At 45.7% G+C, this 24,843-nt stretch overlaps 1 protein-coding gene across 3 annotated transcripts; it reads left to right on the top strand.

Annotated features, from left to right (window-relative positions):
• Nucleotides 1-19: 19 nt before the first annotated feature.
• ZFP28 (ZFP28 zinc finger protein) lies at nucleotides 20-23,962 on the top strand. Of its 3 annotated transcripts, none has more exons than XM_078438640.1 (8): nucleotides 24-612; nucleotides 1,117-1,208; nucleotides 10,075-10,201; nucleotides 10,383-10,478; nucleotides 12,516-12,679; nucleotides 13,305-13,419; nucleotides 14,217-14,312; nucleotides 21,151-23,962. In XM_078438640.1, the coding sequence occupies exons 1-8, from the start codon at nucleotides 393-395 to the stop codon at nucleotides 22,851-22,853; spliced, it is 2,613 nt and encodes an 870-aa protein (XP_078294766.1). In that variant the 5' UTR covers nucleotides 24-392; the 3' UTR covers nucleotides 22,854-23,962. The 3 variants fall into 3 exon arrangements, with proteins under 3 accessions (XP_060508372.2, XP_078294766.1, XP_078294767.1); XM_078438641.1 differs by lacking the exon at nucleotides 24-612 and adding an exon at nucleotides 1,289-1,342 and having other exon boundaries at nucleotides 1,112-1,208; XM_060652389.2 differs by lacking the exons at nucleotides 13,305-13,419; nucleotides 14,217-14,312; nucleotides 21,151-23,962 and adding an exon at nucleotides 12,793-13,084 and having other exon boundaries at nucleotides 20-612.
• Nucleotides 23,963-24,843: the final 881 nt, after the last annotated feature.

Here is a 24,843-nt window from a genome sequence, read left to right as displayed (position 1 = left end):
GAAGCCCGTCGGGCGCTGTCAGTCCCCCGGGAGGCCTGCACTTCCGGCCAGGCCCGGGTCGGGCATCCATAACCACCGGGGGGCCGCGGTCCGGAAAAGCCGGAAGCGGCCAGCCCGGAGAAGGGTTGACGGACGCTGTGTAGGCCCAGGGAGGGCCCGAGCCTTGCAGCCTGCGCTCCGCTCAGTCTCGCCGCGGCGCTGGCCGGGACTACACTTCCCAGGACGCTTTGCGGTGGCTGCACACGCCCACTTCCGGCAGCGGCCCGCGGCCCGGGTTGGTGCGGCCCGGCGGTGTCGGGGTCTCGGCGGCCGGGGTGGGCGCGGGGCGGGGCCGGCTGGACGCCGGGCGTGCCCGGGGCGGGAGGGGGAGCGAGCGCGCGCGCCGCGCAGACATGCAGCGGGAGGCGGGCACGGGTAGGAGTGCGGGGTCCCGCGGGCAGGAGTCCCCGCCGCGGCGAGGCGCCCCCAGCACAAAGCCCGGGGCGGGCCGGGGCCGGACTGCGGGGACCCCGACTGCCTTCGTCCGTCCAGCCCGGGGAAGGCCGCGCGGGAGGAATGGGCTCCCGTCCAAGAGCCAGCGAGGAGCGGTGACGACGGGGCCTGAGAACCGAGGTGAGGGTGACAGGTGGTTGGGCCTGATGGACGGGGACTAGCGATCCCCCTCAGAGGGCGGGGAGGGCGAGGTCGTGGGGCCAGGGGCTTCTGGGCCCCGAATGCGGGTGAGTGGTTGTCCCTAGGCTCTAGGCTGGTAGGTCGGAGGAACCCACCGGGTTGGAAGTTTACCCTGAGTCCGAGCATCAAGCAGCGGTGCAGGGAAGGACCTTGACTTGCCCCGGGTCAGCCTAGCCGGACACTTCCGCAGTTCATGCTCCCAGAGAGGGGAACCCTTCTCCGTTCCGTGGCAGCCCCCGGGGAGAGTAGTAGTAAGCAGATCACCCCCTTCCAAATTAGTGCTGCCCCGTTCGTGCCCGAGCGTTCGATTCTGCACTTGTTGAAGCCCTTTCCGATTGATTGATGGCTGTGGTTTAAGACTCAGCAGGAAGGGACCGATTCCACGCCGGTGGTCAGGGGCGCGGTGTAGACTCGGCCTCTGGCTACTCCCTTCTGTTCCCCCAGCTCTGCCTTCCAGAGGCCCTGCGCTTCTCCAGGACAGGAGGCAGAAGCAGGAGGCCGCGGGGACAGGACCTGAACTGAAAGCCTTGTCTCGGGTGAGTTGGCATTTCCTCCCTCCTCTCGGAAATGCAGTCCTGCTTTTCAGGACTTAATAACGTTTATTTTCTTTTACAAGTTTTCAGTTTAAGATGCCTGTCCTGGGAGCTGGTTCCCATTTCCTCACATTCTGGTGAGTGGTGGGCTGCAGGGGTGGCCCAGGGCCTCCCACCCTGCTTTCTCTGCATCCCATTTAGTGTTCATTCTTCACTGGTGAAGTGACTCAGCCCCTCGCTGGGCCGCTTCTCTCCGAGGGACCCTGGTGGAGCCCAGAGGTGCTCCTTGGGGCAAGCAGGACAGTAGCTTGTGCCGAACCTGGTTTGTTTGGTATCAGCTCTGTGCCAGTCCCTGGAGAAACAGATGGCTAAGCCCCGGTCCCTGCTCTCCAAGAGCTTACAACCTGTGGAAAATCCTGGAAGCAAACAAGGTCCTCAAGTGCAGGTGAGAGGTGAGAGCCGCCTGGAGGAGCTCTTGGCTCCTACCTGCCCAAGGGGAGGGTGGGGGGTCGGGAAAGGAGGTGATGTTTTGAGCCAGAGTTTGAAGGGAGAGGGAAGGGCAGCACCGGCGCAGTATGGAAGGCTGTCTTTTTCTCACTTGATTGTGTGGTTTCTTAAAATGGTAACAGATAGTTTTGTTTGTGTCTGTCATCTGTGTCTCACAAATAGGAGAGCCAGCTCATACATACATGCACTGGGTTCCAGTCGTCCCGCCCAAGCTGCTTCTAAGCAAGTTACCAGTGATCTCCATATTACCAAATGCAGTGCCCAGTTACCGTCTTTTTAAAAAAAAATTTTTTTAATGTTTGTTTTTTATTTTTATTTTTTTCAATATATGAAATTTATTGTCAGTTGGTTTCCATACAACACCCAGTGCTCATCCCAAAAGGTGCCCTCCTCAATACCCATCACCCACCCTCCCCTATGTTTTTGGTTTTTTTTTTAATTTTTTTTTTTTAACGTTTATTTATTTTTGAGACAGAGAGAGACAGAGCACGAACGGGGGAGGGGCAGAGAGAGAGGGAGACACAGAATTGGAAGCAGGCTCCAGGCTCTGAGCCATCAGCCCAGAGCCCGACGCGGGGCTCGAACTCACGGACCGCGAGATTGTGACCTGAGCCGAAGTCGGATGCTCAACCGACTGAGCCACCCAGGCGCCCCAACCTAATGTTTGTTTTTTAGAGAGAGACAGAGCGTGAGCAGGGGAGGGGCAGAGAGAATGGGAGAGAGAATTCCAAGCAGGCTCTGCACCATAGCAGGGCTTGATCCCACGAACTGTGAGATCATGACCTGAACCGAAATCAAGAGTCAGACGCTCAACCGACTGACACCCAGGTGCCCCCGTCCTCAGTCTTTTTTGATTATCATTGGCTTTTGAAGTAGCTTAGCAATTGGCAAACTTTCAGTGTAAAAGGCTAGGTAGTAAATATTTTAGGTTTTATGGTAACTGCTGTAGCTGTTCCTCTCTGCCTTCTAGAGCTCCACTCCTTCTAGATCTGAGGCAGCCACAGATGAGATATAAATTAATGGGCCGGGTTGCGTTCCAATAAAACTTTATTTACAAAAGCAGTTGGCTGCCAACCTGTGAAATAGCTCATCCCTTGCTCTCTGGTGGGACCCGTTTTTCCCTTGGCTTGTGGGGCACAACATCTGGCTTTCCTCCCACCTCCCTGACCGCTCTGTTCTCACTGCCGGTTCCTCCCCATCTCCCTGACCTACACCTGTCGGCATGCCTTGGGACTGTGTTCTTGGCTCTCCTAGTCCACCTGCACACCTTCTACTGAGGAGGTCAGTTCTCATCTGTAAAAACCAGCCACGGGCAGGCTTCTCCCATATTTGCCTTTCCAGCTCCAGCCTCTCCTCTGAGCTCCAGGCCTGTGTATCCAACCTGACTCTTCCTCTTGAATGTCCAACGGAAAACTCAGACCCAGGACATTCAGACCCGAATTCTGAGATTTCCCCCAAACTGGCTGCTCCCACCGTTGTCTCTGTCTCAGACCAGTGGCAGTTTCATGCTCCCAGTTACTCAGGGGTGATTCTTATCTCCTCTCTTTCTCTGCCTCCCATGTTTGGCTTGTGGCAAACCCTGTCAGTGCAGTTTTCACATTCACATTGTATTCGAACCTGAGGTTTTCACATTGTATTCAGAATCTGATGATTGTCATTATGCCCACTGCCCCCATCACAGCCTCAGTGGTTATTTTACTGTTGGCTCCTTGACTCCGCTTCTGTGACATCTCCCACATGTGTTCCTGCAGTGTATCCCAGTGTAGCAACCAGGGAGTGTGTGTGTGTGTGTGTGTGTGTGTGTGTGTCCCAACTGCTGTGTCACTCCATGCTCAGAACCCTCCGGTGGCTTCCCTGAATGAAGGCCAGATCCTTAACGTACTGACGGGGCCCTGCATGACTTTGCCTCTGGACTTTTGGACCTCTGACTTTTTTTTTTGTTTTTGTTTAAAGTATTTATTTTTGAGAGAGTGCGGTCAGGGGAGGGGCAGAGACAGAGGGAGACACAGAATCCGAAGCAGACTCCAGGCTCCGAGCCGTCAGCACAGAGCCCGACGTGGGGCTCGAATTCATGACCTGTGAGATCATGACCTGAGCCGAAGTCAGATGTTTAACTGACTGAGCCACCAGGCACCCCTGGACCTCTGACATTTACTGTCCTTCATCACACTTTGCTTCCTCAAAAATTGCCTTCTCGTTTTCCTGATCCCTCTGTCGACAGTTCCAGAGCTTCCCACCCAAATTCCCCACACCTTCTTCTCCGCTTTACTCTTTTTTTTTTTTTAATTTTTTTTTTAATGTTTTTATTTATTTTTGAGACAGAGAGAGACAGAGCATGAACAGGGGAAGGGCAGAGAGAGAGGGAGACACAGAATCGGAAGCAGGCTCCAGGCTCTGAGCCATCAGCACAGAGCCCACCTCGGGGCTCAAACTCACGAACCGTGAGATCATGACCTGAGCCGAAGTCGGACGCTTAACCGACTGAACCACCCAGGCGCCCCCCTCCCCCACTTTACTCTTTTTATTTTTTTAATTCTTAGCACATTTGAACGCACTATATATTTACTTAATACATCTGGTTTTCTGCTCTGAGTACACATGACACAGACAGCGATTGTGGGCAGTCACCCCAGTGCTGGATTCAGAAAATATTTGGTGGGGGGGGGGTGTGTGAATAAGTCTTAAATTTCTCTTGTAGCTGATGTTTTGCTGTTTAATGTAGCATGATAATAACTTTTATACCTGAGAATGCGCTTCATCCCTGAGTATTTCCTATGAATACATTCCTAAAACTTTTTCTTACTTTGTGGATTAAAGTTTGTTACACGAAATTGGAATACTTCAGCAGCTGTATTTGGATGGAACAGCAGCAGAGCCTCAAAAACTAGAATTTCTGTTATGGTATGGGGGGGGGGGGGAGTAGACTTCACCACTCCCCGCCAAAATGACCAGTTTTTCATTCATGTACCTTAAAAATTAATTGAATGGTACCAAAAAAAACCCCTCTTGAATGCATTTTTTCTTATAGAATATTTATGTTCATTTTTTCTTATAGCGTATTAATACAAAGTATTTTTGTGTAAGGATAGCATCGCTTTTGTTTTCTGTTTGTTTTAATCCCTGTCCCGTCTTTATTAAGAGTCAGACCACCGGGTCCGATTCTTGTATCAGGTGTATCTTGATGTTTTCTCTGTGGTGTAGTGTGACATGTCAAAACCCTTTTGGAAGTCTGCACGCTAACAACGGGAGTAAGAACATGACCCCCACACTTGAGAGAGTGCTGTGTCCCCTTGAATGAAGTGGGTTGACCCGGACATGAGTTGAAGAAAATTTGTTTTATCTGAGAGCCGTATTGCCTTGTGGATCCTGTTTCACTGTCATCAGCATTATGGCTGATGTCACCGTGGAACCTTTTAATAGAGGCGTGATAGTGTGATTTGGACCGTGGAGCCAGGCTGCCTGAGTTCGGAAGCTAGCTCTAACACTGGATCGCTGTGTGACCTTAAGGCACCTTAATCGACCACGTTTTCTTCATCTGTAAAAAAAGGGAATGATCTGGGGCGCCTGGGTGGCTCAGTCGGTTAAGTGTCCGACTTCGGCTCAGGTCATGATCTCGCGGTTCGTGAGTTCCAGCCCCGCGTCGGGCTCTGTGCTGACAGCTCGGAGCCTGGAGCCTGCTTTGGATTCTGTGTCTCCCTCTCTCTGCCCCTCCCCTGCTTGCGCTCTCTCTCTGTCTCTCAAAAATAAATAAATGTTAAAAAAAAATTTGGAAAAAAAAAAAAAAAGGGAATGATCATGGCGCCAGCCTAGTATGGTTCTTGTAAGGGTTAACTAAGTGAGTATAGATACAGTGCCTAGAACAGAGTAAAGGTGCCTGACACTTGGCAAGATCTCAGGAAGTGTTAGCTCTCAGCACCCTCGTGTCACGGTGGTTTAGAAACGTACACACCAGCGCCTTAGATGATGTGTGTTAATGTATCCATTGGACGGGAGTTGGCAAACTGGCCTAATCCGGCCCGCCACCTCTTTTTGTATAGCTTGTGAGCTACAAATGGTCTTCCCATTTTGCAGTGATTGAAAAAAAATGACAAACAGTATGTCATAACATGTGGAAATTATAGAAGTTTACGTTCTGGTGCCCATAAACAAAACCTCCTCGCAGCATAGCACTGTGGTTTAGGTATCGTCTGTGGCACCTTTCGTGCTGCAAGAGCAGAGTTGAGGCGTGACAGAAGCTGTCTGGCCTAAGATGTTTGCTCTCTGGCCCTTTACAGAAAGACTTTGCTGATCCCTGATGTCGAGGTTAAGGGTGTGGACTATGGAGCCAGACTGCTGGGTTCCAGATCTTGGCTCTGCAGTTGACTCCACGATCTTGGGCAAGTTAGAGCTCTCTGTTCCTCATCTGTAAAAGGGGAATGGTGATAGTACCAACCCTCAGGGTTGTGGGGGTTGAGTGAGTTCAGAGTTGTGTCTGGACTATTACAAGTGTTGTGAGCGATAATTGTTGCTGTTTACAGTAAAAGACCTTTGTTGGCTCTCTTACTCTGGGCTGCGCTCACAGATCACCACAGAGCGGGCGGCTTCTATACAGCACACATTCATTTCTCACGTTCTGGAGGCTGGGAAGAGCCAAGATGACGCTGTTGGCAGGTTGTAGGTGGTGCCTGATGTGGACCCGCTTCCTGTTCTGTCGCTGGCGCCTTCTCTCTGTGTCCTCACATGGGGGGCTCTGGAGCCCTCTAGGGTCTCTTTTATAAGGACACGCAGCCCATTTGAGAGGGTTCCCCCTCATGACCAAAGCACCCCCAAAAGGCCCCACCTCCAGATGCCATCACACTGGGTGTTAGGATTCCAGTGTGCGGATTCTGGGGGGACACAAACATTCAGACCACAGCACTAACTGAAGCCATTGATTCTGTACATAAAGGGCAGTCTGTATAAACTGAGAAAATGTCTTACTTGGAAGGTTATACTGTTGATGTTAGGTCTCTCTGGAACATAGGAGCAGAGAGGTGGAGAAGGGGACATTTCTTACTAAGAAAAATCAAACCCCAAAAAACCCAGTTGGCAAATATGAGAAAATACTGGAACTTACACTCTTCTTTGTAGGAGCTCCCAATTCCGGTTTTGTTACCGATGACCAAGTAGTAACAAAGGCTAGAAAAATGGGCCCCATTTTCTCTTGTACCAACAGACTTATGAAGTTATTGTAAAGATGCCGTAAAGATACTATAGATTTTAAAAAGGTGTTGTAATTTGTGTATAATTCATATACTCTATTCTATGTAATTCATTTCATTTAATAAAAGATATCTGGAAGATTTTTGAAATATTTGAAAGTCCAGAAAATAAAGAAGTGCAAGGAGGGAGCGTGTAGTTAGAACTGTAAGGCTGGAATCCATGAGAACCCGGCTTCTAGAATCAGGTCAGAAGAAAAGCAGAGCAGTAGCATATGTCCAAGCACCTGTATCTTTGAACACAGTTTAAAATATTTGTATGGAAAGGGTTTTTTGTTTGTGTTTAAGCCACTTTGTTGAGGTATGATTGGCATGTAGGAAGCTGCACATTTTTAATGTGTTGAGTTTGATGAGTTTGAGGGAAAGTGTGTCCTGGTGAGACCGTGCCCGCCATCAAGGCCATAAGCTTATTCGTCACCTTCCAAAGTTTCCTCCTGCCCTCATCATCGTCATCATTATTATTTTTGGTGGCGAGAACACTCAACCTAACATCTGCCCTCTTAGCAAATTTTAAGGATGCAACATAGTATTGTTAGCTATGGGCGTGATGCTATACATTACGTCTCCAAAACGCATTTATCCTGTGTGAGACTTTGTTCGCCTGACCACCATCTCTGCATTTCCTCCTCCCCTGGCCCCTGGCCACCGGCATTCTACTCTCTGCTTCGGTAAGTTGGACTGTTTTAGCTTCACATATAACTGAGATCATGCAATGCTTGTTCTTCTGTGTCTGGCTTATTTCGCTCCGCACCTGCCTCGAAATGCTTGAGTTTCAGTATACTCAAAGATGCCACCAAGCCTTGCACAGTTTTCAGAATTTGAAGGCATTTACATGCTGGCGCACGTGGATATGAACAACCCAGGGAAAGAGAGCTCAGCAAAATTAGCACTCTTTTTTTTTTTTTTAAACTTTATTCTGAGAGGCAGCGCTCACGGAAGCTGGGGAGGAGCAGAGAGAGAGGGAGAGAGAGAATCCCAAGCAGGCTCCATGCTGTCAGCACGTTGCCTGACATAGGGCTCCAACTCATGAAACCGTGAGATCATGACCTGAGCTGAAATCAAGACTTGGACGCTCAACTGCTTAACTGACTGAGCCATCCGGGTGCTCCGAATTAGCGCTCTTATTACTTATTCAACCAGCAAATCAGTTCCTCTGCTTTCAAGTCAGATGCTCCGGCTTGCGAAATTATTGTCGCAAAGTTGTTGTTGAGAGCTGGCCAGCATTCGTTTTAGACTAGCGCTCGGGTGGGTGTATGAGCATGTCGCTTGCTTAGAGCACACCAAGCAGCTCTGGGCTGTTTCCTGCAAGTATTCCCGGGTGTTTTCTGTGGTGGGGGCCCTTTCAGCCTCCCACTTAGGAGATTTATGCGTCAAGGTTACTGTCTTCACGCAGGTTACAATACAGAACCCGTTTGACTTGTCTTGACACAGTTCAGTTAAGAATACCTTCAGAAATGGTGCGGGTCAAAGAGGGCACGATAGAAATTATTCAACAGACACCACACCTCCAAGGAACTTTGTTTCCAGTAGAATTACGTGAAGCTGTAAGCGAGAAGGCTCACCCTTTGGTTGGCAGCATCGTGGCTAACGTTCACGTACATGTGGCCCTTGCGCGCTGGGCTTGTGCTCCCTTATTTAGTCCGCATCACAATCTGGGGTTTTGTTGATTTTTCCGTCATACGGTTGGGGAGCTGGGGTGTGCTGCGGTCTGGGTTCAGGCTTTGTGGGTGGTTGGACTTGCTCACTTATTGGCTTGAGTATAGACTTTTAAAATGCCAGGGCCCCTGGCCCTCTAAACCTAGAGGACAGCCACTAGTGGGAAGCCAAAGCCACAGATTGCCGGGGTCACAGTTTGAATTAAATTAATGTTTAAAATACCTTGGAATGTGTCCGAATTCTGTGCTGAAATCATCAAAATCTGCTACATAAAAATCCACCATCTCTGGATGAGATGAGCAACAAACGTGTTCATGTACCTCCTCGGTATGTCCTCATCCTCGACACTTCCCAGCTTCTCGAAGGTGGCACCTTGATTCTTCTTTTATTTATTTTGAGAGAGACAGAGATTGAGAGGGAGAGAGAGAATCCCAAGCAGGCTCTGCACTGTCAGTGCAGAGCCCGACATGGGGCTTGAACCCATGAAACTGTGAGATCATGACTTTGGCCAAAACTAAGAGTTGGGCCCTTAACCGACCGAGCCACCCAGGTGCCCCAGTGACACCTTGATTCTTAAAGGCATTTTATAGTACTTGTCATTCTTATTAAACACTCCTCTTTATTTCAGAAAACAGAAAAGAGGATTTTGTTAGTGGATTTATTTACTTTTTGTTTTTACCACAAATGCCCCACATCTAATGGGCACTGAAAGTGAAATAGAAATCCTTAGAACCTAGTTTGGGGTTTAGTCCACTGTGCCTTTTGAGGTTCATCTTCAGATTTATTTCCCCCCATTCTTGTGCTGATCCAGGCCCCTCGCTTGCCCTTGTGTCAAAAAATACTCTGACACCCGTTGTACATGGGGACAGTTGAGCCTCCGTATTCATTGATCTGAATTGACATAACATTTTTCTTGTGTGCACAAAATTGCCTCCATGTTTTTCTCTTTTCTCTGCATGTTTTTCCTTATCTGTATAGTCTCTTACCCCAGATGAGGAGAAGGTAATCCTTAGACCCCTGTCTTAGTCTGTTCAGGCTGCTGTAACAAAATCCTGCAGACCGGAGGCTTGGGCAGCAGACATTTATCTTCCCGGTCAGTTCTGGAGGCCGGAAGTCCCAGGTCACGGTGCCGGGAGGGTTGGTGTTCTCTGAGGCTTCTCCCTGGCTTGCAGCCGGCCGCCCTCTCTGCCGTGTCCCCGTCCAGTCTTCCCTTTGTGCACTTGCCTCCCTCGTGGGGCTTCCTCCTCTTACAAGGACACCGGTCAGAGTGGATTCGGGCCCGACCACATGACTGCAGTTAACTTTTAACAACCCCTTTTCAGGTCCTATCTCCAAATACCATCACATTCTGAGGTACTGGGAGTTAGACTTCGACGTATGACTTTGGGGGACACAACTCAGCCCATAACAAGCCCAGTCTGTCGGGGCATGAGCACTGATTGAACAAGACTGCGGTTTTGTCCTTTCAGAGCTTGGTGACGTTCGGGGACGTGGCCGTAGATTTCTCCCAAGAGGAGTGGGAGTGGCTGAACTCGGCTCAGAGGAACCTGTACAGGAGCGTGATGTTGGAGAACTACAGGAACCTGGCCTCTCTGGGTAAGGGTGTCCCTCCACCCCTCATTCTGCCACCTCTCCCCCCGGCCGCTGCCCTGACTCAGAGCCCTCTGCTCCTTTAGCACCGGGCCTTGCTCTGTCGCCCTTTCCTCAGGCCCAGGGGCCCGCACCTCGGGTCTGCACTGACGCACAGCATGACTGCCTCCTGTTCTTGTGTACGTAGGACTCTGCGTTTCCAAGCCCGATATGATCTCCTCGTTGGAACAGAGGAAAGAGCCCTGGATGGTGAAGAGAAGGCTGACTAGAGGCCGGGGCCCAGGTGAGTGTGGGAGACCTCCTGGGGTGAGGCCCCTGCGGCTCACAGCTCAGGCCCTAGGTGCGTAGGATGGTCAGCACGCAATTCCTGAGCCTCCGGGCGTGGGGGGAGCATTGAGGCCTCTGGAGCACGGGCTCCCCTGTCTCCTCTCCGCCTCTGCTCCCCTTCCTGCGAACAAGAGTTCTTGCTCCGGCCCTGGATCCCCTTTTTTCCTTGCTCCTTCTAAGACCTTTTGTCGTTCAGGCTTACATAATCATGTCCGTTCTTTGGAAAATCCTTGGCTGGTTCCGGTGTCATTTTTACTATCTTATTTCTCTTTGATTAAAAGGCTACTTCTTGGGGCGCCTGGGTGGCGCAGTCGGTTAAGCGTCCGACTTCAGCTCAGGTCACGATCTCGCGGTCCGTGAGTTCGAGCCCCGCGTCGGGCTCTGGGCTGATGGCTCGGAGCCTGGAGCCTGTTTCCGATTCTGTGTCTCCCTCTCTCTCTGCCCTTCCCCCCTTCATGCTCTGTCTCTCTCTGTCCCAAAAATAAATAAAAAACGTTGAAAAAAAAATTTAAAAAAAAAAAAAAAAAAGGCTACTTCTTGTATAGACTTCTCTCATTGACTTTTTTTGTCGGTTATGAGTGAGGCCATCAGATGCTGCTTGGTGGATGACTGTAAGCTCTTAAGGAATTAACCGTGTCGCATGAGAAGTAAGGTGTATATCCATGGCTTACGTGAAGGAGAAAGTGCTGTCCCATGTATGCTAAGTATCAGTAGGGATGTAAGAGGAAGAAGGAAAATCACTCCCAGTTTGAAGCCAGGGAAACCAGAATGAGAGTACAGTCTTTGGCAGAAACGTTAGAATTACAAGAGAGACCGGCAGGCCAGGGGATGGGTCTGGAAGGCTGTCATCAGACAGGCGCGGACAGCTGGGTGACTGGCTCTCGGGGGACAGGAGCACTGCTTCTGATTCAGGGGACGAGTCTTACAGATACTGTAATGATATTTCTATCACGTGGGGATACAGGTATTTCAACTACTGTGTTACTTCTGGAACAAATTGATCGAGTAAGACAAGAGATCGGAATTCTAGACTGCTCTTGGAGGTCGTTACAGCAGGAAATGGCAGTAATCTCCAAAGAATTGAGACTCTTGTAAGATACCTTTGTTCCAATCATATTTCAAGGGAAGGGTTTGCATCGACAGAACAGGACAGGCTGTGCAGATACAACTTCCGACAACTCTCGTGGGTCGTCCTGTGGCACAGGAGAGCTCGAAGGGTGTTTTTGTGAAACTTTTCCATTTAACATACTAGCTCACGTTCCCTGGATTTTCTAATACAATGGCTTTTCCCTTCTGTCAGTCCTTCATGTCTTGCTGAGATTCTAGTTGGTTATGAAGACTTGAACTTCTAAAGCCGGGATTGGAACTTTTGTTAGTTAGCATTGTGATCAAAGAGGCACTGTTTAAAAAAGAGAAGAAATTTTTGCTGGAAAAATGGAGAAAGAGTCAAAGTGAGTTTTACTTAATACTGCCGAAATAAGGATCGTATAGTAGTTTTTTTTTCCCTTAGCCTCCTTTCTCTCTTTGTTTATATCAGCCACCTGGTATCTTATATCTACGTGAGAAAGCTCATATTGTATCCTTTAGGACTAAAGCTACATAAACATGGGATTGTAAGGTTGGTTAGTCATATAAGAAAGTTTTCGGGGTGCCTAGGTGGCTCAGTCGGTTGAGCGTCCAACTTCAGTTCAGGTCATGATCTCACTGCTCGTGGGTTCGAGCCCCGCATCGAGCTCTGTGCTGACAGCTTGGAGCCTGGAGCCTGTTTCAGATTCTGTGTCTCCCTCTCTCTCTGCCCCTAGCCCAGTTGCATTCTGTCTCTGTCTCTCTCAAAAGTAAAGAAATGTTAAAAAAAACAAATTAAAAAAAGAAAAAAGAAAGTTTTCAATACATTATGTTATTTTGAGGATCTTAATTCCTCTGATTACATTTTGGAATTTTTCTTCGTTCTACTACATAATGGAGAAAGGTTCGGTTTCTTAATGCCTTTCAGATTTGGAGGCAGGGCCAGAGACCAAGGAGTTACCCGCGAAGAAGGACATCTGTAAAGAAAAGTTGTCCCAGGTGGTGATCATGGAGAGACTCACAAACCACAGTCTGGAACGCTCCATATTAGGGGAAGACTTGGATTATGGTGCTCTGCTTGAGAGGCCGCCGGTAAGTCAGGAGATTAACCACTGAGCTAAGACACAGTGGCCTTCCTAAAGAGACCCTTCTTGAGGGAGAGACCACGAGTCCAGTAAGTTCGGGAGAAGTTCCCATTTGAATAGGGTGCTTCCTGTAGACAGAGGATCTGGCCAGAAGGAAGAGCACGCGGTCTCAATGTGCAGCAGAAGAGGGGGGCGGTTCAGTTGTCATGAGCCACACACCAGCGTGTCTCAATCAGAAACATTCAACATGCCATGACGTGAGAAAACTTGCAGCAGGATCTCCGCCCTCCCTTGTCATCAGAGATTATGTGGGAGAAAAAACCTGCAGGCTTGTCGAGTCGGGCATGTTGAAGGTGGGGAGACCTTCAGTCAGCCTTGGGAAATTCATACTGTGTGTAAGTTCGTCCTCCTCTGCAGGATTATAGATCACCCATGGCAGAAACAGATTCTCCTATTTTTGTCTTTTTCCCCCAAACGTATACAGTATGACCAGGCCCTGTCATTATGTGACCTGGAGCACTCAGGACCTGAGTGAGAATTCTTGGCACGGGCAGCCTCTGTCACACACCTTCCCAGAGCCACTGCCGGCTTGTGAGCCCGTTTGATCCAAAAGTGTGTTTGTACCGTTTCAGGGCTTGGTGACCATCACGAACATGGCCGTAGACTTCTCCCAGCAGCTGGACCCAGCTCAGAAGAGTTTCTGTAAGAATGTGATGTGGGAGAATCGTAGTGACCTGGGGTCCGTAGGTAAGGATGTCCCTCTCCTCAATCTGGACCCATCTTCAGGACCCGCCACTTCCTTTCCTTGGTTTTGAATTGTGGAGGTCAGGGAGGGGTCTTCTGAAGTGTTGAGCTAAATTTTTGTCATGATTCTGAAGATGAGAATTTGACATTTGTAGAGTTGGTAGTTGGTATCTTCATTGTGCTTGAAGCATCGTCTTCAGTGAGTCTCACATACTGCTCACTTTCCTTTTTATTTCTTACTATAATTAAACACTTTTCTTTCAAAACCAAGGAACTGGTTCTCAATTTAAGAGTGTCAAGGGGCCCCTGGGTGGCTCAGTCAGTTAAGCATCTGACTCTTGATTTCGGCTCAGGTCGTGATCTCGTGGTTCATGGGATTGAGCCCCATGTCAGGCTCTACGCTCGCAGCTTGAAGTCTGCTTGGGATTCTCTCTCCTTCTCTCTGCCCCTCTCCTTCTTGTGTGTGCTCTCTCACTTCCCTCTCCAAATAAATAAACTTCAAAAAATATATATAAAAGGGGCGCCTGGGTGGCTCAGTCGGTTAAGCATCTGACTTCGGCTCAGGTCATGATCTCATGGTTCGTGGGTTCAAGCCCCGCGTTGGTCTCTGTGCTGAGAGTTCAGAGCCTGGAACCTGAGATTCAGATTCTGTGTCTCCCTCTCTCTCTCTCTGCCCCTTCCCCGCTCGCACTCTGTCTCTCTCTCTTTCAAAAATAAATAAACATTAAAAAAAAAATTTTTTTTTAATAGAAAAGAAGAATGTCATGTGTGTGACAGAACCTATGTCTTTCCATGTGCAGGGTCCTGTGTGTCTAAGGCCAACTTGGTCTCTCTGCTGCAGCAAGAGAAAGAGCCCTGGATGGTGGACAGAGAGCTGCCGAAGGGCCTGGGGTCAGGTGAGTGCGGCAGACCTGGGCCGAATCGCTGCTGCGGGTGGGGCCGGGTCCTCACCGAGGTTCGGGAGACCCACAGGACTTCACCGAGTTCTCCAGGTCTGGACAGGAAATGGAGGTCTGGGCTTCAAAAGTACTCTCTTTCCCTCTTTGCTGCTGTGTCTCAAGTGATAGTTCATTCCTCGTATGTTCTTCTTCTGCTTGGCCACTTAGAGGTGCTCAGTCCCTTACACGTCCCTGTCCTGACCCCAGCGTACTTCTGAGCTATCTTCTGTGATCACATGGCCCACTCATTTCATTGAGCATCCGCTCCTGTAAGACCCACGAATTGAGAGTTATTTGAGGGTGCCATCCTGCTTGGCGTTGGAAGGTAGTTGGAGAGGGAGGGAAGTTACGCATACATTGAAGTTGCAAATGGTCCCTCCAATGGAAGGGATGAGACATGTTTATGGGTGAATGAACGAAGTAGAGTTTGCAGAATTTCTGGTAGGGCATTGCAGAGGCAGAGATGATTGATTCCTAGTAGCTTCCTTGTTTCAGTCGGGGGGTGGGCGGGGGCAGAAATTGGATTGCAAGAATATATGTGGAGGGCCTCTTCCTCTTTTTTTTTTAAATTTTTTTAAGTTTATTTATTTTGAGAGAGAGAGAGATCAAGTAGGGTAGGGCCAGAGAGAAAGTGGAAGAGAGAGAATCTCAAGCAGGCTCTGCACCTTTAGCGCAAAGCCTGATGCGGCACTCGAACTCATGAACCATGAGATTGTGACCGGAGCTGAAGATGCTTAACCAACTAAGCCGTTCAGGTGCCCCTCTCTTCCTCTTTTGATATAGAAGGGAGAGAAAAGAAATTTCTTCAGAAAATAATGATTTGTGGGGTGCCTGGGTGGCTCAGTCAGTTAAGTGTCCAACTTTGGCTCAGGTCGTGATCTCATGGCTCATGAGTTCGAGCCCTACATCAGGCTCTGTGCTGACAGTGTGGAGCCTGCTTTGATTCTGTGTCTCCCTCTCTCTCTGCCCCTCCCCCGCTTGTTCTCTCTCTCTTTCTCTCTCTTTCAAAAATAAATAAATCAACATTAAAAAAAAAAAAAAAAGAATGATTTGTAGGTAGGGGTGCCTGGCTGACTCATTTCGGTGGAGTGTGCCACTCTTGATCTTGGGGTTGTGGGTTTGAGCCCCACATTGGGTGTAGAAATCACTTCAAAATAAAATCTTTGGGGTGCCTGGGTGGCTTGGTTAAGCATATGACTTCGGCTCAGGTTATTATCTCAAGGTTTGTTCATTCAAGCCCCACATTGGGCTCTGTGCTGACAGCAACAAGCCCACTTCCAATCCTCTGTCCCCCTCTCTCTCTGCCCCTCCCCTGTTTGTACGCGTGCGTTCTCTCTCTCTCTCTCTCTCTCTCTCTCTCTCTCTCTCTCACACACACACACACACACACACACACACACACACACACACAAATGAATAAACATTAAGGGGCGTCCAGGTGACTCAGTTGGTTAAGTGTCTGATTCTTGATCTCAGTTCAGATCATGATCTCACTGTTTGTGAGTTTGAGCCCTGCATTGGGCTCTGTGCTGATGGCTCAGATGCTTGGGATTCTGTCTCCTCTTTGCTTCTCCCTTGTTCACTCGAATGCACACTCTCCCTCTTTCTCTCTCAAAATAAATAAACTTTAAAAAAATGAATAAACTCTAAAAAATAGATTATAAAAATAAAATCTTAAAAAAACAACAGGAGCGCCTGGGTGGCTTAGTTGGTTAGCAACCAGTCCCAGGGTCATGGGATCGAGCCCCGTATTGGGCTCCCCACTGAGCCTGTTTAAGATTCTTTCTCTCTCCCTCTGCCTCTCCCCACTGCTTGCACATGCATGGGCGCTTGCTCTCTCTAAAATAAAAAAATAAGTACTATTTAATAGGTAAATAAATAAAACTTGAAAAAAGAAAATGATTTGTAGAAAATGTAATCCCATCACCTGTTTGGAAACAATATTAAACCATGGCCTGTAATCACAATATGTTAACAAAGCAACTGTAGACTTCTTCAAGTCATGATAACACGTATCGTTCATGTAGTCAGAATTACAGCATGTACATTCAGCCACGCATACAGATGTTTTTCACATGCATTCCATGTCATTTTTCCCATCTCTCAATTAGGTTACTTCACATTTCTAGTATCAAAAATATACTTGTGGGGTGCCTGGGTGGCTCAGGCAGTTGAGCATTTAACTCTTGATTTCAGCTCAGGTCATGACCTCATCGTTCATGGGTTCGAGCCCCATGTTGGGCTCTGTGCTAACAGCGCTGAGCCTGCTTGGGATTCTGTCTCTCTCCCTCACTGGCTCTCTGCCCCTCCACTGCTGTCTCTCTCTCTGTCTGTCTCTTTCTCTCAAATAAAAACATTTAAAATATATATATGTATGTATACACACACACACACACACACACATATACACTTGCAACAGTATCTTTATGTAAGTGGAAGCTATACCTTTCTGAGATTGCTGCATCTCTGGGTATGAACGTCTGTTAGGCTCTGAAGGTTTCGTTTGCTTTCAGCAACTCTAAGCAGTGACTGGATGACTTGATGTTTGGGTATAATTGCTTTCTCATAACACTGGCTATGCTGGTGGGATTGCCTGCTTAGTATCTGGTGAAAGACTATTCCCGAAAGTTATTTGTTTTATTGTGAAAGAGATTGAATACTTTTTTTACATTTGTTTCTTTTCTTTATCCTTTTGTAAAATGTTCCTCATTTATATTATTTCTCTATTCTTGTCTTAACAGTTCCAGAACTTATCTTAACAGAACTTATCTTCTTAACAGTTCCAGTGATTTTTTTTTTTATGTCAGCATACTAATTCTTTGATGTATTGTTTCAAACTTTTTCATATACAGTAATAAGAGTTTTTGTTTAATTAGACCTTTTTGTAATTTTGTAAAAATTTAAACATTCTTATGTAGTCTAATATATTATTTCTTTTATAAATTCTCCTTCCATTTTTGTCCTCGGAAACTTGATGTGTGTAGTTCTACATCATTGTATTTGTTTTTTTTTTTAATTTTTAAATTTTTAAATTTTTTTTAAATATGAAATTTATTGTCAAATTGGTTTCCATACAACACCCAGTGCTCATCCCAGCAGGTGCCCTCCTCAATACCCATCACCCACCCTCCCCTCCCTCCCACCCCCCATCAACCCTCAGTTTGTTCTCAGTCTTTAAGAGTCTCTAATGTTTTGGCTCCCTCCCTCTCTAACCTTTTTTTTTTTTCCTTCCCCTCCCCCATGGTCTTCTGTTAAGTTTCTCAGGATCCACATAAGAGTGAAAACATATGGTATCTGCTGTCTTTCTCTGTATGACTTATTTCACTTAGCATCACACTCTCCAGTTCCATCCACGTTGCTACAAAGGGCCATATTTCATTCTTTCTCATTGCCACGTAGTACTCCATTGTGTATATAAACCACAATTTCTTTATCCATTCATCAGTTGATGGACATTTAGGCTCTTGCCATAATTTGGCTAGTGTTGAAAGTGCTTTTATAAACATTGGGTTACAAGTGTCCCTATGCATCAGCACTCCTGTATCCCTTGGGTAAATTCCTAGCAGTGCTATTGCTGGGTCATAGGGTAGATCTATTTTTAATTTTCTGAGGAACCTCCCCACTGTTTTCCAGAGCGGCTGCACCACTTTGCATTCCCACCAACAGTGCAAGAGGGTTCCCGTTTCTCCACATCCTCTCCAGCATCTATAGTCTTCTGACTTGTTCATTTTAGCCATTCTGACCAGCGTGAGGTGGTGTCTCAGTGTGGTTTTGATTTGTATTTCCCTGATGAGGAGCGACATTGAGCATCTTTTCATGTGCCTGTTGGCCATCTGGATGTCTTCTTTAGAGAAGTGTCTATTCATGTTTTCTGCCCATTTCTTCACTGGATTATTTGTTTTTCGGGTGTGGAGTTTGGTGAGCTCTTTATAGATTTTGGATACTAGCCCTTTGTCTGATATGTTATTTGCAAATATCTTTTCCCATTCCGTTGGTTGCCTTTTAGTTTCATTGATTGTTTCCTTTGCTGTGCAGAAGCTTTTTATCTTCATGAGGTCCCAATTGTTCATTTTTGCTTTTAATTCCCTTGCCTTTGGGGATGTGTCAAGTAAGGAATTGCTGCAGTTGAGGTCAGAGAGGTATTTTCCCTGCTTTCTCCTCTAGAGTTTTGATGGTTTCCTGTCTCACATTCAGGTCCTTTATCCATTTTGAGTTTTTGTGTTTATTCTTATTTTTATTTTTTAAGTTTATTTATTTTTGAGAGAGAGACAGAGTGTGAGCGGGGGAGGGGCAGAGAGAGAGGGAGGCACAGAATCCAAAGCAGGCTCCAGGCTCTGAGCTGTCAGCACAGAGCCTGATGCGGGGTTCGAACTCACGAACTGTGAGATCATGACCTGAGCCGAAGTTGGCACTTAACCGACTGAGCCACCCAGGCGCCCCTACATCATTGTTTTGATGGATGCCTAGTATAACAATAAGTAGATGTACCATGATTTACTTAACTGGTTTACTGTTAAGCATATTTGAACATTTAGGTGTTTTCCTGTTTTTACCTATAATAAGCTGTGGTCCAGTTTGTACATGATCAAAGTATACATTTTCTTTAAAAAAAAGTTTCATGGATATGATGCTATACCATTGGAACAGTATATAAGAATACCTATTTCTAGGCATCTTCACCAGTCGCGAGTACTTTGTATTTTTTTACTTTTTGCGAAGCTCTTGGGTGAAAATGGAGGTTTCGTTTAATTTGCATTTCCCCAAGTACTTGTAGTGTTGAGAAATAGGCAGTTTAAATCCATTTAGAGTTCAGGGATGCCTGGGTGGCTCAGTTGGTGAAGCGACCGACTTTGGCTCAGGTGATGATAACACGGTTCATGAGTTCGAGCCCTGTGTCGGGCTCTGTGCTGACAGCTCGGAGCCAGAGCCTGCTTCGGAGTCTTTGTCTCCTCCTCTCTGCCCCTCCCCTGCTTGTGCTCTGTCTCTCTCTGTCTTTCAATAATTAATAAACGTTAAAAAAAATTTAAGTCCATTTAGAGTTCATATTCTGTTAATGGTGTCTTTATACTCATCTCCTACATTTCTGTTGGGTCATATTTTCTTGCCTTTATATAGTATGAATATAAACCCTGTCTCAAAAACGTGATACATTTTGTTCCCACTTTTGTGTAGCCTGTTAGTTCGCACATGCTGTTTCTTCTCACTATGCAGTAGTTTAAGTCGGGTGGTATCTTTATTCACAGAAGCTTTCGTAGAAGTCTTCATTTATGTTGACCTTTTGTTTTCCTGATAGTTTTTTCTTTTTATTAATATGTATATCATCCCATTTGTACCACATCACAAATTTGGTCTTCTTTGAGTTTCTTTCTTTCTTTCTTGCTCTCTTCCTATCCATGAACATAGGATGTCTTCCCATTTATGTCCTCTTGATTTCATTCAGCAATGTTTTATAGTTGCCAGCATACAGTTTTGTACCTCCTTGGGTAAATTTATTCCTAAATATTTCATTCTTTTAAGCTATCTTTCATGGAATCGCTTTCATAATTTCCTTTTCAGATTGTTCATTTCTAGTGTATAGAAGTACAATTGATTTTTCTGTGTTGATCTTGTATCTTATAATTTTGATCAATTGATTTATTAGCTCTAATACTTTTCTCACGGATTCTTTAGGGTTTTGTATATATGGGACCACACCATTTACACATACAGTTTTACTTCTTCCTTTCTAGCTAGGATGCCTTTTCTATTTCTAATTGCTCTGGCTAGAACTTCCAGTACCGTGTTGAGTAGAAGTTGGAAAAGCAGGCATCTTTGTCTCTTTACCAATCTAAGAAGGAAAACTTTTAGTGTTTAGATGTCATTTAAAAAGAGTTTATTTTCCCTTTTTTAAGATCATTTTTTCCCAGACATTTGACTCTCCGCATCATCTCTCCATTACCACTTCCGTCTACATGTATTTATTGAGATATAACTATACATGCACAAATTTTGGGTGCATGCTAAGTGATTTTAACAAAAGGACTTCAGGCATATACACTCCTCCACGTAAGCGTTAGAGTCCGAGGTAAGACATACGCTTGTTCAGTCGTGTATGTGGTGTGATGAAATATAATGGTAGTGCTCATTGTTTTTGTAAAAACAGTTGCTTCAAACTGAGAACTTAAATTGCAAGGTCCTGTGCATTGATATATGGCCAGAGAAGTGTCAGGCCTGTGAAAGCATGCAGGTAGGTGTAAAAATGGTATTCTATGTCCACTGAGCTTCCGCTGTCAGTTGGTAATGTAGGTTTTGTTAAAATTAATCAAAGAAGATGCGGTTAGCAGAAACACCATTTTCTGGTTGTAGGGGAATAACCCTTCAGGTAATCGTGGTAAATGTTAAAGAATAAGTTCTCCTTTTTGTGCTTTGGGTTTGCTTCTTGGAATAGCTTTTGTTATGTGATGACTGCTCTGACATTGAAGTAGGATGGACAGGGCAGGAGAGAGAGTAAAGGCAATGAATGCCAGAGAATTTTTAGGTGGTGTGATTGCAGAACGTTTTCCTAGTTCCTTTCCCCTAATATGTAACTGATTCCACAAACACTTAATTCTTTTCTACTCGCCCCTCCTAGGCTCCCGGGGCTTACTTACATACTTTGTAGACCCCATGTTTACATGTTAAAGGCACCTAGTTTATGTGGTTTAATTAGGGTTTAATTCACCAACCACTGAATTCATTCACAATTCCCTTTTAACAAATTCCTTTTTTTTTTTCTAGCACACAATAAAGGAGATATTTATTTCTTGATATCTTTCAGGTCAACAATCTATACATGAGACCCAGGAATTATTTCTAAAGCAGGATTCATTTGCTGAAGTAACAGACAGAACTTCAAACACTAATTTGGAGTGTTCCACTTTCAGAGAAAATTGGGATTCTGAGGGTGTGTTTGAAAGGAAGCTGGTAGGTCAGGAGACACAATTCAGGCAAGAGACAATCGCTCATAACAAGATGCTCTCGAAGGAAAGAGAACGTACTTTTAACAAATCTGGAAGATGGTTTCATTTGGACATTTCAGAAGAGAGAGTTCATAATCATGATTCAGTTAAGAAAAATTTCCCCAAAAATTCAGTGGTAATAAGACATACAGGAATTTATGCAGGAAAAAAACTTTTCAAATGTAACGAATGTAAGAAAACTTTTACCCAGAGCTCATCCCTTACTGTTCATCAGAGAATTCATACTGGAGAGAAACCCTATAAATGTAACGAATGTGGAAAGGCCTTCAGTGACGGCTCATCCTTTGCTAGACATCAGAGATGTCACACTGGCAAGAAGCCTTATGAATGTATTGAATGTGGGAAAGCCTTCATACAGAACACATCCCTTATTCGTCATTGGAGATATTACCACACTGGGGAGAAACCCTTTGATTGCATCGATTGTGGGAAAGCCTTCAGTGATCACATAGGACTTAATCAACATAGGAGAATTCATACTGGAGAGAAACCCTACAAATGTGATGTATGTGACAAATCCTTTAGGTATGGCTCATCCCTTACTGTGCATCAAAGGATTCATACTGGAGAAAAACCATATGAATGTGATGTTTGCAGAAAAGCCTTCAGCCATCATGCATCACTCACTCAACATCAAAGAGTGCATTCTGGAGAAAAGCCTTTTAAATGTAAAGAGTGTGGGAAAGCTTTTAGGCAGAATATACACCTTGCTAGTCATTTGAGGATCCATACTGGGGAGAAGCCCTTCGAATGTGGGGAATGTGGTAAATCGTTCAGCATCAGTTCCCAGCTGGCTACTCACCAGAGAATTCATACTGGAGAGAAGCCCTATGAATGTAAGGTTTGTAGTAAAGCATTCACCCAGAAGGCTCACCTTGCACAGCACCAGAAAACTCATACGGGAGAGAAACCATATGAATGTAAGGAATGTGGTAAAGCCTTCAGCCAAACCACACACCTCATTCAACACCAGAGAGTTCATACTGGAGAGAAGCCCTACAAATGTGTCGAATGTGGGAAGGCCTTTGGTGATAACTCATCCTGTACTCAACATCAGAGGCTTCACACTGGCCAAAGACCTTATGAATGTATTGAATGTGGGAAGGCATTCAAGACAAAGTCATCCCTTATTTGTCATCGCAGAAGTCATACAGGAGAAAAACCTTACGAATGTAGTGCATGTGGCAAAGCCTTTAGCCATCGCCAGTCCCTTAGTGTACATCAGAGAATTCACTCTGGAAAGAAACCATATGAATGCAAAGAATGTAGGAAAACCTTCATCCAAATCGGACACCTTAATCAACATAAAAGAGTCCACACTGGAGAGAGATCCTACAACTACAAGAAAAGCAGGAAAGTCTTCAGGCAGAGCGCACACCTTGCTCACCCAAGAACTCATAACGGAGAGGCAACAGCACGTCCGTCTTTCCCTTCCACATCGAGTCCTGTGGATCTTCTCCCCAGGTTCCTCTGGGGTCCGCCATCACTGTCGTCCCCCTAGTCTCAGTGTTATTTCAGCTGGACTATTCCAGTAGTTCAAACACGGGCCCCTCTGTCTGTTCAGTGTGGTTTTGTTGTTTCCTTTATGAGTTTGTTCTCCACGTTGCAGTCAGCCTGATTTTTTTAAAAGTGTAAATACAGATCACTCCTCATATAAAAACTTGCGTTGGGATCCTTTAAACTGGTTAATCCGTAAGATGCGCTTAGCACGGTGCCTGGTTCATCCCAGGTGTTGAAAAAACATTGTTTGGGAACATTGAAGAGTCATCAGGGTCAGCTCTGAATAAAACAGTGCATAGAAGGAGGCCAGGAGACACCCGTCGAGGTAGCTTACAGGTAGTCAGTGAGGTTTGGCCAGCAGTGGTTTAAAACTCGGTTCCATAATGTTGAGTTAGAACTGTGGCTTTCCATCTCATCTGCATAAATGTGAGGTGATGCGACTTTATTGGTGAGGAAATTCAGCTTTACTATCCATCTGAGAACAGTCTTAGTGTAGAGAACATGGATGAGTGGTCCGCTTGGAACAAAAGAGCTGAAACAATAAAAAAAAAATGCAAGATTTATATGCACAAAGTTAAAACTGTTGACATGGTACTCAAGACTTGGAAAATTTGGAAAGATCTGATCTATTTAAAATCACCTGAGCTCACAAATGAATTCAGACTTTTTTTTTTTTTAATGCTTACTTATTCTTGAGAGAGACCGAATATGAGTGGGGGAGGGGTAGAGAGAGAGAGGGAGACACAGAATCCGAAGCAGGCTCCAGGCTCTGAGCTGTCAGCACAGAGACAGACGCGGGGCTCGAATCCACGAACCGCGAGATCATGACCTGAGCCGAAGTCGGACACTTCACCGACTAAGCTCCCAGGCGCCCCTATGAACTCATTAAACTTTTAAGGAACTGTCAACTGATAAGCTAAACTGATCTAAAGCAGGTCTCAGCAAACTGTGACTCACGGTCAAAGTCTCACTGACTGGTTTTGTATGGCCCATGGTCTAAAATTTTAAATGGTTGAACAAGTGAATAGAAGATTTTGTGACAACGTGAAAATTTACATTAAATTTAAATGTCAGTGTCTGTAAATAAAGTTTTATTGGCATACAGTCACACTCACTTGTTCACGTATTTCCTGTGGCTGCTTTCACTCCACAATGGCAGAGTTGAGTCAGTATTGAGGCAAAGCTCAAATATTTACTCTCTTTCCTTTTACAGAAAAAGTCTGCCAAACCCCGCTGTAGCACAGAGAATATACAAAAAGTTCTAATCATTTCTGCGAGCATAATGCAACTCTCACTTCAAAAACCAGACAAACTACAAGGCAACTTATGAATAGACGTAAAAAGGAATTATTGAAATATGAGAATGTCAGTAGAGGAGAAATCTGTTTTTCTAGATGAAATAGTACTGTTAAAGTGTTTGTAAATTGTCATTCACAACAGAGTCCCCGTAGGGTATGTTTACTTTGACAGTTCTAGTTGAAACAGCACAAGGAAAGCTAATGTGGCAAGCATAAGCAGGACAATTTATTTTTTTTTTTATTTTTTAATTTTTTTTAACGTTTATTTATTTTGAGACAGAGAGAGACAGAGCATGAACAGGGGAGGGGCAGAGAGAGAGGGAGACACAGAATCTGAAACAGGCTCCAGGCTCTGAGCTGTCAGCAGAGAGCCCGACGCGGGGCTCGAACTCACGGACCGTGAGATCATGACCAAGCAGGACATTTTAAAAATAGGTTTCTTAGCATTTCAGATTTTGGTATAAACTAAGACTGGTTTTTCATTATGGGGGAAATTATGTTTTGACAATTGGTTATCCATTCTGTCAAAAAAAACACACACACACACTTAAATTGTTGTTAACATTTCCAATTAGGAAGTGATATGCAAGAAATAACCTAAAAAAGAGGAAATCTTTCCTAACTCGGGTCCTAGAAGACATGGGCAAGAGAGCAAGTTGGCTTATACAAAGATCTAAAACTTCAGAATGGTGA

This window comes from Panthera onca, chromosome E2, assembly GCF_046562875.1.
Source record: "Panthera onca isolate mPanOnc1 chromosome E2, mPanOnc1 haplotype 2, whole genome shotgun sequence".
In the NCBI taxonomy this organism is placed as follows: Eukaryota; Metazoa; Chordata; class Mammalia; order Carnivora; family Felidae; genus Panthera; species Panthera onca.
The sequence above is the reverse complement of the archived record's forward strand: the minus strand, read 5'-3'. Positions and strand labels throughout refer to the sequence as shown.